The sequence below is a fragment of the Polyodon spathula genome, chromosome 8 (genome assembly GCF_017654505.1).
Source record: "Polyodon spathula isolate WHYD16114869_AA chromosome 8, ASM1765450v1, whole genome shotgun sequence".
In the NCBI taxonomy this organism is placed as follows: Eukaryota; Metazoa; Chordata; class Actinopteri; order Acipenseriformes; family Polyodontidae; genus Polyodon; species Polyodon spathula.
Genome location: NC_054541.1, coordinates 33,121,787 through 33,138,632, shown reverse-complemented (window position 1 = coordinate 33,138,632; position 16,846 = coordinate 33,121,787). Strand labels below are relative to the sequence as shown.

The 16,846-nt window shown below is 36.6% G+C and overlaps 1 protein-coding gene across 1 annotated transcript in view; it reads left to right on the top strand.

Moving 5' to 3' along the window:
• Positions 1–16,846, top strand: part of LOC121319807 (cadherin-like and PC-esterase domain-containing protein 1) — an 83,116-nt gene that overhangs the window by 60,631 nt on the left and 5,639 nt on the right. The window contains exons 15-19 of the mRNA XM_041257646.1: positions 9,885–10,002; positions 11,350–11,486; positions 15,600–15,820; positions 16,161–16,262; positions 16,679–16,766. Coding sequence (XP_041113580.1) covers positions 9,885–10,002; positions 11,350–11,486; positions 15,600–15,820; positions 16,161–16,262; positions 16,679–16,766 — 666 coding nt within the window. The remainder of the gene's footprint in view (positions 1–9,884; positions 10,003–11,349; positions 11,487–15,599; positions 15,821–16,160; positions 16,263–16,678; positions 16,767–16,846) is intronic.

Genomic DNA, 16,846 nt, shown 5'->3' with positions numbered 1-16,846 from the left:
CACTGAAGTGCAGTGTTTTAGTTTCCAGGTCATCTTCCCCACATCTAGGATATTTAATTTTTTATTTATTTTTTATTCATTATTTGACAGGCTTAGGTGAAAAGCTAAACTAACTAGCTGAGTTTTGCATTTTTAAGCAATTATCAAAATGTTGCTCAAGGCTATTTTGATGTTGTTTCTTTACCTCTTAACACAGGGAAATCTTGGGTGTAAAACTATACCCTAAAAATAGTTGATTAAAAACTGGCTAGAAAAAGTTGTAGGATGGAGACAAGAAAGTACCTGTGTTACATTTTCAGTACCATTTTACTTTACTTCTCAGTGTGGTGAGCACCCTGTCCATGTCAGTATTATGATGCACTAATAGGTGAGCAGATTGGCATTGTGAGCTCAGATGTCAGACTTAATGTCTTGGCTGAATTCAGAAACCTTGGCCACAGATCAAACCCACCACAACCACTCAAACCGGAGGTAACTGAACAATACAATCACATAATCTAAATTGTCATCTCTACTGGTAATAAGTAACTTAGGAGTTTCATGTAATTGTTGCTATGTACGTGCATTTATCTTTTTGGCCAATTTATATACCTCATGTTTCTTTTTGTAAATCTGTAAGATTGCAAAGTTCCCATAATTATATGTTTTTATAATAACAGTTAAGTTGGTTACAAGGCTCTGGTGGATTTCCAGGTACTGCAGATAATCAAATAAATAAATAAGTAAATAAATAATCTTCTCTCAGCTTTTGATCAGGGGGTAAATACCAATTTGTAGTTGTGGATGTAACCCTTTTATTTCTGTGAAAGTGAGGTAGAGCATTTGAATGATTCGTAAGTGACTTTTCTCAAGTAACCAAATTGTTTTTTAAAGAACATGGTTCAAAATAGAGGTGTGCTGATACTTTACTCGTCTTCATGATTATCTTTAAGAAGTATTTATCAGCAGGTATTGAATAAATCAATTCATTATTTTCATTGTCAGTTTACGGCCTTTTTGCCCCTTTCTACCTTATTGAAAGCTTCAGACATTTTAAATAACTGGTCAGCTAAGAGGGCATAAGCAAATAAGTTGCACTCTAGAAAAAAACTGTGGTTTAGGTAACCCAAAATGTAATAACCAATAAAAAATTAAGTAGGAAAAAAAAAAAAATTATAAACTTTATAAAAAAAACATGAAAGAAATTTAATAATAAAACTGACCTTGAGGTAAATGATAAAGACAGATGACAGTAGTGCAGAATCATAAGAGATAAGAAACAGGCCCATTTATTTTTTAGAGAACATCTTTGCACAATAGCGCTGCAGCACTTACCAGCAGTGGCACTGGACACCTACTGCTCTCAGTGTGACTGTGCGTAATGCAGTTAAGATCAATAAGATTCTGCCAAGTGGCGCATCCAGTAAAGGCACTCCGCGTGGAGTGCAAGATGCACCCTATAGCCTGGAGGTCGCCGGTTCGGGTCCAGGCTATTCCACTGCCGCCGTGGATGGGAGTTCCCAGGGGGCGGCACACATTTGGCAGAGTGCTGCCTGGGGTGGAGAGGGCTTAGGTTGTTCAGGGTGTTCTCCACTCACCACACACCAACGACCTCTGTAGACTGGCTGGGTGCCTGCAGGCCTACCTGCAAGTGGCACAGAGGTGCGTAGTCCTCCGATGCTGTAGCTCTGAGGAAGCTGCATGGCGGGCCTTTAGAGTGAAAAGAAGCGGGCGGCTGACGACATGTTCCAGAGGACGCATGTGTTTGTCTTCGTCACTCCCAAGTCAGCACGGGGGTTGCAGCAGTGATTTGGGCATTTCAAATTGGGGAGAAAATGGGGTAAAAAACAATTGGCGATTCCAAATTTAAAAATAAATAAATAAATAAATGAGATAATCTCCCCCTCTTTGAAATGGAGTGGAGGGAGGTTGAGAAGAAGCATCTCATTTTCCTCTGTTGGCAAACAAAGATGTTCCCTGATACCTCCTGCATCAAAAACTAAAACCTCATTGCTTGAGCAAAAGATGCTACTTTGGTCATCTGATAGTCTCTTAATGTACCCACTGTGTTTACAACAACCCTGACATAAATACAAAAGGGAAACATGGCTTCTTAATGTTCAAGGAATGATAGAGGGCATGCAAGGATTTAAGCATATTTACCAAAGAAGAAATAAAAAGTAAATTCTGTTGCAAAAGGTCCACCAGCTAAGAATGCAGTATTTTTTTTTTAATTTACTAATTTTGAGTGTTAAGTGCTGAAGAATCAGCCATTTAACTGGTTTCCTTTTAATCTTTCTTTCATGTGGCAGATTGAAAATCATTGCAATGGTCCCATTCCTCGGTTGGCACTACAGCTCTATACATTGTTAACGGCTGCTGCACTACAGAAATACATGTTTTCTCCAATCCAGTTACTTTGGAATAACCCCTCCCTGGCTGGTTTCGGCCAGGAATCACTGCCTTTCTGTTCTATTTAAATCCAATATCTCAAATCTGTTGATTTACTTTTTGCTCACTTGTGTAAATCGACAGCCAACAGAACAAAAATGGTTACCTTTATTTTTTACATGGCATGGAATGAATTGCTTAGATCCCCTGCTTTGGCACAGATATAGTACAAAGCAGATCAGAAACTATCATCTGTCAATTACAAACAAACCTCCCTGTGATCCTTATTGCTCTGTGGTTTAGAAGGGGGTCTTTTCCAACCTGCTTTGTGTTACTGAAATCGACAGCTCAGAGAATTAACTCATTTTGCTGTCAAGGACCTTGCTAAGAACCTTCATTCACATGTACAAAAAATGCTAAGCATTCAAACTCCTGAGCACCCCAGCACAGGAAATGGAATTAAAAAAAATAAACTTCTTCATGTCCTCATTTTTAAACTTGAAAATTAAAAGAAAAGGAGTATCTCACCCAAAGACCACTGTTAATGTGCCACTTGCTGTTTTAAACATTAAAAATACTATTTTACTGTATCAATTGGGTTGATCTTGCATCCAAGTTTTCTTGCTACCAAGACAACTGATTTAAATTAAGAAGTAAATCCTGGAAGAACAAAATGTTAATGACAGGTCACATTCCCATTATGTGCTGCTGTACTGAGATGCTTTATGTAAACAGGTTGATTGAGCTGAAAATATGCCCTGATATAAACGGCTATTATGGAAACAAATTAATGAATGGTTTTGTGCTATACTTGTAGATTCTTGCTCTTGCATGACAGATCAGATACATCACTGTATATGTAGTTGTTCACCCTTACCTTGTTTCTGTTGCTGTGAACATAGGCAGCCAAGCACAGAGTAGTGAGATATATTTAAGTGAGACCTATTCATTTTGGAGTAATAAATATTTTAATAATGCCATCTGGAAATCCTCTAACAGAAAATGTTCCTTGAATGTGTTGGCAAGATGTTGTTGATTTTCAGTTTTTCTGTTCTTTTAAAGTGTGGATACAAGTAATTTAGTTTAGTGGTGTTTTCTTATTGCTTTGTAAGAGAAAGACTCTCTAAGCCCAATGGTTTACGCACATGTTTATTTCAACTCAATGTAGTGGTGATATTTAGGGTATCAGGTCATAAGCACTTTCTATAAGCACACTGAAATAAGATCGAATGGTACGGTCCCTGGTATAATAGTTTCTTTCAACAATCGCATTAGTCAGCTTTTAAGAAAGATTTGTCTCCTTTGTGATGTTGGAATGGTGCAGCTATTTGCAGCTCAAGTACTTTGTGTGAGAACTGAAAATGCTAAGGGATCATGGTCTGTGTGCTGTCTGACAGGGTTTTGGGGGGCTTGTGTCTTCTAGCTTTAGTCTGTTCTGTTGGCACGGTCTACTTGCAAACTGCTGTTTCTGTCCAAGTGTTGAGGCAGCCTGCAGTCTGCCATCAAGCTGGAAAAGGGCCGCTTTTAGTCTGCTCTGGGCTCTTAGGCAAACCTTTAATCAGTACCTTTTGAAAGGAATCACGATTAATCATTTTCAGGTGATGTCCGCCCCCCCCCCAGTAGCCTTTCAAATGTGCGACAAATGTGTTTACATTTATATACATGTGTGGAAAACAAAGCTATAAGGATTTTATCCACTTATTTATGTATTTATTTACAAAGGAATGACTTCCAGTTGTCTCAGGGTTTCCAGTAGTTTTATCTTGTTTCCTGTGTGCTGTTGTCACGGTTATCTTCCCTGTGCTATTTTTATGCACACGAGAAACTAAAATTAAGCCCAGTTTCAAGTTCCACATTCAAAACCTCAAGGTCCTGCTATAATCAAATTGAGTAAATTAGTTTGGCTATAAAAAGTTTCATGCAAGACTACCATGCACTGAGCAGGAACGACTGTTCTTATGTATCTAAAGGAATAATGGTAGTAATGATTGGTGTACTGTTTAATGTAGGCAAAATAAATTGAACATTACAAATTGTAATTGATACCATTGCATTGCATGGCTATCTTTGACCAAGTAGGGTCCTCAAAATACTAATACTCCTACCGTAGCAATCATCTGTATACTGTAATTCTGATTGCTGTGGTTGCTTTAGAAAATGCTGAATAGAAAACACAGGGTGTTCTTCTAATATCTTTTGACATAACCATGGCAACAGAAATTATGTTTTGCTCAAGCGCTGTTGTACTTTATTTACCAGACGTGTGCTTTTGACTTTTGTGACAAAGGCTATAGTGCTATCAATAATCCAGGAATATGGGGCACTTGCCACCCTACTTGTTACAGTACTTACTTGTATATAATCTCCAGCAGTGGACTGGGGATAATGTGGTTGCTATCACTCTCTGAATACTACGTTTTAGGCCTTGTTTATCCCTGGTGGCAGATCTACAAAAAACAGTGTGCCAACTGAAAAAGGGTTAACTTTCATTTGCGGGTACATTCTGTTATATTGTACTAAATTAGGGCTTTACGTCTGGGAGATTACATTTCAAGACACTGGTTGAGATCCTGTTCATAAAACTCTCTGGCAACATCTTACTGATACATTTTAAGCATTTTCACATCATGGAGAAGAATAAAGACATCAGAACATAATTACCTTAAATTGTTTGCAAGCTCAGTTTAATGAAATCATGGTACTGTTACGCCAAGGAGCAGTGATTCTTTAAATAAACTAAATATTAATTACATTTTCAAGTTGTACCTACCATATGACAAAGTGAATGGTTGTGGCAAAGTGCCCGCCCCTGTGTGTATTTTGTGTTGTATGTTGTGTGTTAATGTTGGCGTATAGTCATTGGTGCACAGGATATAAACGGGTCTGTGTAACACGAGTGTTTAAAATGTATATTTGTATTTAGGCACGAGGATTGCACAGCACTTCACGTGCAAGTAAAAAGTAATAAGTATGAGCAGGGGGAATTGCACTTTATTAATTCACGTGCAGTTGTACCGCAACTCAAATTGAATGATTGATTAGCAATCGAGTCTTGGTACAGCTGCGTAAAAGTTGTATGTTTTCACCCACTCTAGGTTGTGTGTTCGGTGAGTGGAGAACGGGATTGGAGACGGAGATAATAATAATAATAATAATAATAGTTAAAAAATATCAGCTCACCGTGTTTGTTTAGTATAGTCTGTTTTGTTTGTCTTTTTGTTTTGGCGAAAGTGCCGTGTCCTGTGTGTTTTTGTTTGTCTTGCAAACATTTATTTTCTGACTGTCTGTTAATTTATTAAACGCTGAGCGCAAGGAAGTGCTCAGCTTCCCCAAAACTCCACCTCTTTGTTTATTTCCTGGTTCCTGTTTCTGGTCTGACGTCCCCCACTCCAGCCATCTTTGTGGCAATGGTACAGTACACTTTTTATGAAGCTAAAACAGCCTTTAACCCCCCTTCTTGGAGTGACACACAGTGCACAATGGAAAGGTAGCGCACTGTTCTGCTAAAAGGATACATATAAAATGCCTACATTACTATAATCATGTTTTACATTGAAATCAATACTAAGTAAAACACTTACTGTAGGAATGAGTTAGACAACACAGCTTGAGCGTTTGCTTATTATTCATCAACTTGTAGATTGCTGCACCCTTTTCCCTTGGTCGAACAGATTTAAAACAGTGCTGTACTGTAATTCCTACTTTCACAATCATTTTCATTTTCCTGCCAGATTTCAATTTGATTTCTGCAACACATGGTTACAAAAATACATATATTATTCAATTAAATGAATGTGTATATTGTACAAAACCACCATTTCCAAGAGGCATTGCAAAATACTCCGATGTACCGTACTGTGCTTTTTGTAGTCTGTTGGGAAGTATATTTATATTCACGCATACATTTTTGGTGCTGATAGCATTCCTTTTGGTCTGTGAACTTTAGACCTACTAATTTAACAGGCTAATGAGTAAAAGGATTATGAGTTTCAGTCCTTCGTACTTTTCATTGCCACATGGAGTGTTGCCAAAGTAAATCTATAAAGTAGCAAGACCTTAATTGAACTATTCACGATAGCATAGCAAGTTGAGGAAAGGGTACGTCATGGAGCATTCTTAACAGTACAGTATCATAAATTCACAGCACAATAAAACAGGCTAAAGACTCTGTTTGGTGCATGTGAGAAACGGTTAAATCAGGTGTACAGTAAATTGGTGTTTTAAAATAAAAGGACTGGGGCAATATTAGGAAAAGAAGAGAAGACACAAGGCATTTGTTGTAAAGTTTGTCTTTCAGTTTTAGTTACTTTATGGATAAAGTTGTTCCATTACTACTTTCTGGCTTTGTGAACAAATGCTATATGATGCAATAAAACTGATTTGAAGTTAAGTGCTGAGCTGTTAAGGTAAGAGGTTGTTCTGGTCAGTTAGTCTGGTATGTGTAGGTTTCATTACACTAAGCATTTCATCATTCCGAAAGGCATCCTCTGTATTTACACTATATACTCCTGCTTTGAGTTTTGAGTATGTATTGTGCTACCCGCCAGGTTCACCCAGTCTAGTCCACATTCCATGTTTCCTCCCATTGACATACAGTTAATTAAGCCATGCAATTACATTTCAGAAAATGTAAACCAAAACCTAATATATATATATATATATATATATATATATATATATCTCTATATATATATATATATATATATATATATTATAATATAACATTTAGTGTAACCATACATGAAATATTATGGTTATACTAAAGTAATATACCCATGTGATCAACATCTCACGACTGCCAACATTTTGGAAATAAAATGCCGTGAATTTTGATGACAATCAAGAAACATCTCAGTATGTGAAACTAATAATAAACATCTCAGTATTTGAAACTAATAATAACTTACCATGATGAACATCTTCAATAATTTATACAGTGAAACAAAATGGCTCTTCAAAACATGCTGTAATAGAAATATAATGTAATGCTCTATACAGTAGTCCAGAATACAGTTTAAAAAGAAAAAAAAAAACATATAGAACTAAAATGAAACCAATAAATAATGAGATAGAGTAGATTCCCTAAATCAGAGACACTTACTTGGGAAAGAAGCCCAATGGAAAGAAAGTGGTAATGTCATAGTCTGACCTCAAGCTATAGAGTTGGCAGGTATTCCATCTTGCAGTTGTGACATCAGTACTTTTTTATATGCGCTTGTGTGCTAGCTTAGCAGACTACAGTTTTTATTATATACAGTATAAATGTATAATATGTGTCATTGAGGAGGAAAATGATTACATCAATTTACTTAACTTGGCCTTTAATGTCCAAAGTCACTGATAATTTGTAAACATACAGTATTTAGGAAAGCTAAGGCCAGGCAACTTAGATCCTTTACAGGACTACCAGCAGCTAAGAAACCCCACTGTGTCTGTGGAACTGTAAATGAGGCTCCCTGACCTTTCTTGATAGCTTTTTCAGTTAGGCTTTTAACATGATAAGTTAGTGTTCTCTTTGATCAAAAAAGATTATAACTGTGTTAATATAAGATGGATAAATATGGAAGCAGCACATCTAGACACCAATGGTTGTGTAGAAACTCATAAGTTTCCTACAGTTTTTTTATTTTTTTTATTTTATTGGAATAAAACAAATACATTGCTGTAAAAGTATATTCTTGAAACCATTCAAATTTTGTTTTAACCCAGAGAATCTGGCTTCACATTAGGTCTTGGTTACCTTCAGAATTATTTTATGAATAAATGGTTTAATCTCTGCAACCAGTAGTTAAGAAATCTATTTTTTTCCCATGGATTAAAAGATATTTTCATTTCATACCATTACCATTTCATCAGCGACAAAAAAAAAAAAAAAATTACTATAAGGTGATTATACTTAAGCTGATGTGTTCTTAAAATCGCATTTTGAAGCCAGGTTTATATATATATATATATATATATATATATATATATATATATATATATATATATATATATATATATATATATAGTATCAGCCAAAGCATTTCTGTTTGGTTAGAGCTCATTTATTTCTATTCTCAAAATCAAAAGGGATGCTGTGTTTATCCACATACTCTGTGCACAAGTATGAACAAGAAAATCCCTGTTAAGTTGTCTTGTTGCACTTTGTTGACAGCAGTCGCGTATCATTCAGGAATTTGGTGCTGCTGCGTGAAGCCCTGTGCAAATTGTTGTGCTGTAAGGCAGGGGCTTTCTGATTTTGGTGTTAGTTTCAGTAATGCCGCCAAATAGTTCCACAGTATGTCCAGACCCTAAGGCTCCAAGTGGACATTGCAGTTTGACACTAGAGATTCTCAGTGTCATTCATCTTGTTATATTTGTCTGACCTGTACAACTAAGGCTATGCCGAGAGGGCCTGGTGCCAGGGAGACACTTTGATACCTGTTAAACACATATGAATCAGTGGAAGTCTTGGAGAAACAGTCGAGAGAGTTTGCAGTTCAAAGGTTTTCTGATTCAGTTTCTGAAGAACCCTGGAAAAGGAATGTGACAATTCTCTTTGTGAATGTACATTGTTGGCAATTTTGTAATGACTAAGGTAAAGCATTCCTCAATACCCTCAACTCCTGTTAAAAAGTACTGCAGGAGAGTTTGAAAGCTCTAGGAAACACCTGTTGTGTAGTGCTTCGGAACCACATTGACAGGAATAGGTTTTCAAAAGCTGTTGTTCTGGTTTACAATGTAAAAAACACTCCACAGTGAAAGTTTTGAATACATAACAAGACACTGTTAAATGGGTAGGGTTTTTTTTTTTTTTTTTTTTTGCTGTTTTGCTTTTTAAACAGCCCCAGTCTCTGTTCCACATTTTAAAGGCTGGTTTTAATTTTGTACACACTTCTTTTTTTTTAAGGTTAAAGCTTTCTATCTTTTTTTTTTTTTTTTTTGCCTGCAGGTCCATTATGCTTCCATTTAGAATTCCACATGTTCATTTTGAATATTCCTACACGCGTACAGCAAAACCTCAAGTGTAAAAAAGTAGGACTAAATTAAATGATCTGAAGTATGAAACAGTTTTAACTTTTCAGATGTCAGTCTGAGTTAGGACATCACATTAAAGCTGACTGTGATTTTATTTTTATCCTGTACCAGTCCTGTTGGTAGATGTAAGCATAATTTAAGCATAAAGGAATTTATAACCTGAAGAGGTGACATCAAACCACGAAACACCCACATTACAGAGCAGCTTCCATAAATAAGTGCTGACAGCTAAAGAGAACCACAGAGTTGCTCTACTTCAGATGAAATTAATAATACTATAACTTACACTTTTCTGAATCCTATAATGTTGGCACACAAGCACTGTGTTCTGTATCTATTTAAAATAAAAACAACAACCTCTATATTGCATTCAGTTTTAGGATTAAAAAAAAAATCTTGGGCTCGGTTTTGTATAGTGTTTTGACATATCATCTATCATCCTGCGTTGAACTTTCATTTCATTTTCATTTTTTTGTGTGTGTGTGTTCGTGCAGGACTGCGGTTTGATAATTCAGCCTGAGGAGCCCTGTGGCTTGGAGTCTCTCCCCAGCAGCCACCTCTCTCTGGGTTCCCAGGGTCAGGTACAGGCCTGCAACTCTGGAGATGCCAAAGGTTAGTCCTTTACACCCACACTTACAGCTACGGTGCAGTCAAGTGTTTCCTAATGTTCCTCTGTGTGCTGTCTCTGAAAGAGTTGGCATCCCATAGGAAAGGCCTTGATGTATGATGGTAATGCAATAACTGTCAGGTTAACTAAGATCACTTCCAGTATAAGAAGACAGATATGTCCAGTTCTGGCGATTTTGTCACAGTTTGACAGTATTTTAATATTGCTACTGGGTGCACAGAATTTTTTCCTAGCAGGGGTATACATAATACAAAGAAATCTACTCAACATTGTTCATATCCTGAGGAAGGAAGGAGCAATTATAGCATCTTACAGACAGTATAAATGTTGAATGACAAATGGAAAGCATTAGTGGATTGCTGGTACAGTGCAATCTCAGCTTCATTCTTCTAGTGTAAAACGCACAGTTACAATTGAAACTGAAAACAAGTCAGCTCACAGAAATGATTGCTTAAAATCAGTAATCTATACTCTTATGTTCCCTGATAAAATGCCTATACTAATAGGCATTTTCTGTCCTAGTATAATCCATAACTATTCATGGGCTTTCATGTAGTAAAGCAGCCCCATAGTGACATTTTCATTGTCTTAGGTTATCAAACTGGAATGTCATGCACAAGAGAAGTTTGGAATATAATTGATTCATTTCAGTGATAATATACACTGTTAATACAAGGATGTCAGACTGTTGATAATACTGCCTCACCAATCATAATCTATATTTACAATGAAAAAAATGTAGCACCCTAAAATTGAGAAAATGTCCCACATCTCTAGGCTGTTATGGTTCCAATTTACAGTCCAAATAACAAACAGTACAATAATTGACAGCAGATTCAGTCTTAATTTCAATATCTTTCATCTTAGGGTGTAGGCTGTTGCTGGGCAACATGCTGACAAACTGTAGTAAAGAGAAGACTCTTGCTGTTTTGTTTTTTTTTGTTTGTTTTTTTTTCCCCCATCTGTACAGGATACAGATGTATTGTACTGTATCTGAGACTTATTTATCAAGCCATGGAGTCAGTAGAGAAAGGTTTGTATGGAGCCTTGTACTGTAGTTGCTATGAGGTGCAGACCGGGGGTATATTGAGGTGTATTGTTTCATCTGTTGATATATACTCTCTGCTCAAAAGGGTGAAATCAAGTTATTTCCTGTTTCACTTCAACTGTCTCCAAAGACCTAATAATGCCTACATTATATTTTCTTTACATAAAAACAATAACATGTTCTCTTTTCACTTATGGTAAATGCATAGTAATTTACCAACCTTTCCCAATGCATATTTTATATACCTTTACCCTTATTTTTCATTTTTATGTGTTTTCCAAAGGCCGTTGGATTGTTCCATGTCTGAGCTGCGCTGATAACAGAACCTGTGACTGGAGAGAGGTATCTTGGCAACCAGAAAACTGTTACCATCCGGTGTTAAACAGGTCTCAGCTCCAAACATGCATGGCAGGAAAAAAGGTAACCATTGTGTAACATTGCACAATGAATTAAGTAATTTCTATTGCACATGCCTCACTGAAAAATGTGATCATTTTCTGTAAATGTGATATTTTTAAAGCCAGCTAAGGTATATATACCAGGAACTGAAACCACTCATTCAACTGCACCTGTCTTTTATTCTGTGTCAAACCAATCAGCTAATAATTAGCTAACAGCTAACTAAACGCAAAAGCCATTAACGCCTGTTCTGTTTACTGTGACTCTAACCAGTACACCCAGTGTAACCATTAACCTGTTTCTTTGCAATCACAGAAATGTATTCTGTGCATCTGACTGTAATATCAATAAAGTGTGAATTGGAGATCATTTAGTTTTAGGCATTATCAAGATCTCTGTGCCTTTGTAGAATAAGGTATTTCAAATCCAGGCCAGGTAGCATTTAAATGAGAGTTGGCTTGACGTGAATCGACTAATGAGTTCATAAATGGCAAGACAGGAGGTTGTGAATCGAACTAAAGCTTCCTTTTTATTCCTAGGTTTTGCGAAAGTGCAGTTCTCTATACCTCGAGTTAAGGGTTAAGGAGGAAAACATTCATTTTATTTGAATGGCTAAGGAATAGCTTATTCTTCGGTCCCATATTAACCGAAAAAAATAACATCTGTTATATTAAGAAGGTGGAGTAAGTTTGTATTGTTTATATCTGGTCCCTTATTCCTAATGTAAGCTTAATGTATGTATAGGCTTTGAAACAACTGAAATGTTCAAATTTGGTCTCAAATCATTTACAGAATTGGACATTGTCATCTGTGTACACTGCTCCTTTTTCTGTTTCAGTATTATCAGCAAAACAACAATGAAAAAAGAAATTGGCCTCAAGTCAAAGCAATATACTGTAGGAATTTTATAATTTATATGAAAATAGTTAAATTATCCAGGGTTTCAAATGCTCAGCATAATAAAGATAAATATGCATCCCACTTCAGTTATGAGTATTGGCATTTCAAAGCATTGGATTACATTCAGTGTCATGTCTTTAATGTGGAAATTTAATAAAGCAATAGAACTCTGATTAGAATGTATTACCGTCTGGTATTTGACAGTGTTCAGTTCAGTTACCAAACAGGGTCTGCTTCCAAAGTAATGCCCGTTTTACTGCGATTATGTAAACTATGACTTTCAAAAAAAAAAAAGACATTGAGAAATACTTTTAGTCAAAATATTTGTCATAGAAAAGGATATGTTTCTTTTAGTTTTACTGCAGTTCGTATTAAAGCATATAAAGTGAGTGCAGAGCTCTTCCCAAACAAAGTCTTGATGCCTGCTTTTTTCTAAACTTCCTACTGTATCTGCAGTTGGGTGAAAAAACAATATTGATGTCAGTGATTACAGATGGTAACTACTTAAAAAACACACTCAGGTGTATTATCAGTTATTTTAACTAAAGGAAAAGATTGCGACTGAATGTTCCAGCATTCCGCTACCATGTGAGAAATGTTAGGTTAGTGGATGAAATTTTGAAGTGTATAATTTAACTACAGAAAAGGGTAATCTAATACAAAGATACAGCTTCTAAACTCAAATTTCTAAGTACTGTTTTGGTAGATTTTGTTCCTGATACCCTAAGGGTTTCATGCAGTGTATTAGGACTGGGAGCCAATAAGCCAGAAACTTGTAATTGCCTTACAAGACATAAAGTAAAGGTAGACAAGCATCCTGTTTGTAGTACTTAGGAGTTAAACATAAACTCAATAAAGTGTGACTGTCTGTCACTGAGAATTGTGGTTTTGGTTGGCCTAAAATGCAATAAAATATCATAGCTCTGATTAAAGTTAAAAATGTATATGAATAGGTTTTCTTTAAAAAAAAAAAAAAAATTAAAAAACTAATTGAAAACAATTGTAAAACAGTAATTGCGGTGTAGAAAACTTGATTAGCATGTTTAGGGTTTTATTTATTCTGTGGATCAGGAGAATTGTCTTAAGGGTGGCAGATTCAGTAAGGTGGCTATTGACTAGGCACAGCATTTTAACATAATGTTTGATCCAGTAACTTGTAGCCCTTGTAGTTCGGGAAGCTAGAGCTAGAGCTTCTCCCTTTGTGTCATCCCGCTAAAATGACCTGTCAGTCACCCTAGTTAAACTCTAGCCAACTCCCTAATTCTCGTCTTGCTTTTCAGTTTCCTCAATCCTCCTATTCTCCTACACTTTGCTGTGTCACCAACAGTCCCCCTTACTTTTCTCACTTAAATCTATTCATTTGCACCTGTGCCAGTCTCACCCTCCGGAGAGCAAAGCTTGCTCCCAACCCCTGGCCCTCTTTGTGTTTATTTCTTTATTCTCTTTTCCAGAACTTTTGTTCTCCCTGAAAAGATTGTGAGGCTCTCCATGCAGTCTCATAGTGTCTGATCTCTCTCAATTAGACGTCTCAGTAAGCCAGGGAGACCTTAGTTCATCCTTTATCCCTTCTTAGTTTCCCCTTGGGGGAAGTTACCTTGATTCCCGGCCTTGGAGGTGGGTGCAGGCAGTTCTCCGAGTAGTGAAGGGGAAACCCCTATTCTGTTGCTAAAGTCATAAGCACTTAGCCTCTATATTCTAGTGTTCCCTTTACGCAGGCCTGGCTCCTGCCTCGTGAAAATTACTTTCCCAGATTTATAAGGCAGACAGAGAAGCCATGAACAAAATAGACAGAGTGCAATTATTGAGAAAATACTGAAAAAAAACTAAAATGCTGAACAATTATTAGTTAAGCAAGTTAATTATTATTATTTATTTCTAGCAGATGCCCTTATCCAGAGCGACTTAAGGTTGTTACAAAATTTCGTAATGCAAAATAGCACATTACCGCAGTTATACAATACGATAGTCAGTAGAAAATGAGAGCAAATTCAAATAAGAGCAAAACAAAGCGTACACTAAATTACGTTTCAGAGCGAATTTAACTTAGAGCAGTTAAACTTGTAGTAAAGGTATTTGCTTATAAGAGTGAATTCCATTAAAAGCTGGTAGTATGTACAATAAATGGATAAGAACGATTTTAAATAAGAGCAATTACAAAAAAACATGAGTACAGTTACCTTTAAGAGCAAATGGTTGTCGATTCAAGAGAATAGAGATAGAGTTTATCAGTGGGGGAGGAAGAGGGGTGTAAGAAAATTAAGTCTGATTTGGAGAGGTTGAGGAGGAGATGGCCGAGAGACAGGTAGAGATACAGAAGATGTGGGAGTCAGAGGTGGGAAGGATAGGAAGATCTGGGCATTATCAGCATAGAAATGGTACGAGAAGCCATGGGAGGGGATGAGTGGAGGCAGGGAGTAAGGAGGAGTCCCAGAACTGAGCCTTGGGGGATGCCTGTAGAAAGAGCGCAAGAGGCAGAGGGTGAGCCGCTGACATTGTGATACAAAAGTTAAGGTACAGAAGTTATGCAAGGGTAAATTTACATTTTGAAAAACATTCCAATTCTTCTAACATCTGTGTGCCAAGTAGCGTAAAGGGCTATCATCCACTGTTTACTGCTGATCCACTTAATCAATCAACTCATGGGAGAACCTAAAGGCAGTGCTGGAAAAAAGACTTTGTTTCCTTACATGTTTGGGTGTCCCACTGAGGCAATAATGTAAAAAAGGTGTCTTTATTACTTTAATGTAGTGCACTTGAACTCCAACCCAGTGTTCCTCTCCAACACCTGAGGCAATGGTGACCCTTTTGGATTGGATTGGCTTTTTTGTGCTTTTTTAGGTCTGTCTGCTGAGCAGCTTTTTAATAGTTAGAAACAGAAGGTTTATTCAAGGTATTGTACAGCAGTTTCATCAAAGTGTATTTACATGACAAAGTGCTACAAAGGTACCTGTGTGTGTGTGTGTGTGTGTGTGTGTGTGTGTGTGTGTGTGTGTGTGTGTGTGTGTGTGTGTGTGCGCACGCGTGTCTGTGTTTTACTGTATCTCTTTAAATCAGTCCTAAAAAATGTAAGATTTTTAAAGATAGTGTTTTTTGTCATAATTAACTGGGAGCCATCTACAAGGTACTGTAATGATTATTACAGTTTTTAGCAGCAGTGTTAGAATAATAATAGGAAGAAATGATACTATATGTTGCTTATGTACAATGTATTTTTTTTTTCTTTTCATTGATAAGGTTATCTTTATCGGTGATTCAACAAACAGAGGTATGATGTACTACCTCATGGAGCGTGTGAACGAGACTCTCGAGGAATGGGACAAGGCTCATGACACTAAACTTTATCACAATGTCAACAGTGAAAACACTCCACTCAGCTATTCTTATTACCCTCAGTTCTGGCTCAGCAAAGACCAAAGACCAACATTTGAAAAGGCTTTAGAGCAGCTTATACAAAGGTAACTTTTCTAGTAACACTTTTTTTTTCCTGTAATAGCACACTTAAATGGATGTCCATTTGCTCTTGAAAGACACATATTATTTTTTGCTCTTGTGGTTAAAATGGTTTTATGCAATGTCTTAAAGATTTATTTAACAAGTTCATGTTTCTAATTACAATAAACAGTATCTGAAGCCACAAAGACGGATACATGTGGCAAGACAAGAGTAGAAAATGGAAAACAGTTTCTCTGAACATTGTGCCAGAAGTGATGGACTGGGATTAAATGTACAGCTAATAGAAATGTTTGCCATCTGTTCTCCCCCAGAATTACATGTGTTCCTCCTGCTGTCTCTTAGATCCCAACCTCTAGAAAACACAGACCAAACCGTGCTCGTTGTAGGAGGTGTTCAGTGGCTTAATACCAATCACCTGCAAATTATACAGAAGGTCTTGAAAAGGTAACTGAGGAAAAGGAGAATAATACCTGCCCTAACACTGAGTTATTACATATGGGAAATATAAAAACACTGTAAGACCTATACAGTGTGTGTCTCTCTCTCTCTCTCTCTCTCTCTCTCTCTCTCTCTCTCTCTCTCTCTCTCTCTATATATATATATATATATATATATATATATATATATATAAAACAGCCACCAGATTTGGTAGGTGTAGTATGTATAAAGCTTTTTTTTTTAAGTACTGTAGCGTTGTGTTAAAGATCTTGCCCTTTGTATTTCAGGCGTGTATAAATTATTATTTTAGTTATTTGCCTGCAGTGGATGTTTTATCTATATTTTGTCTACATCTGCCTATGCCTTTATAAAATAAATATGTTTTAAGATGATTTCTAATTGTATTGGTGTTTCATCCTCAGAGAGAATCTTTCAAGCATCCTTGTTGTGATGAAGTCATTAGGAATGGGATTTCATCTCCCAGCAGATGGGATCCGATCTCTTTCTCTGGTGTGTACACTTTGTTTACTCAGGGCTTTTTTTCCCATTTATTGGAAACAATTTAGCTTACGGATCCTTTAAGAACAATC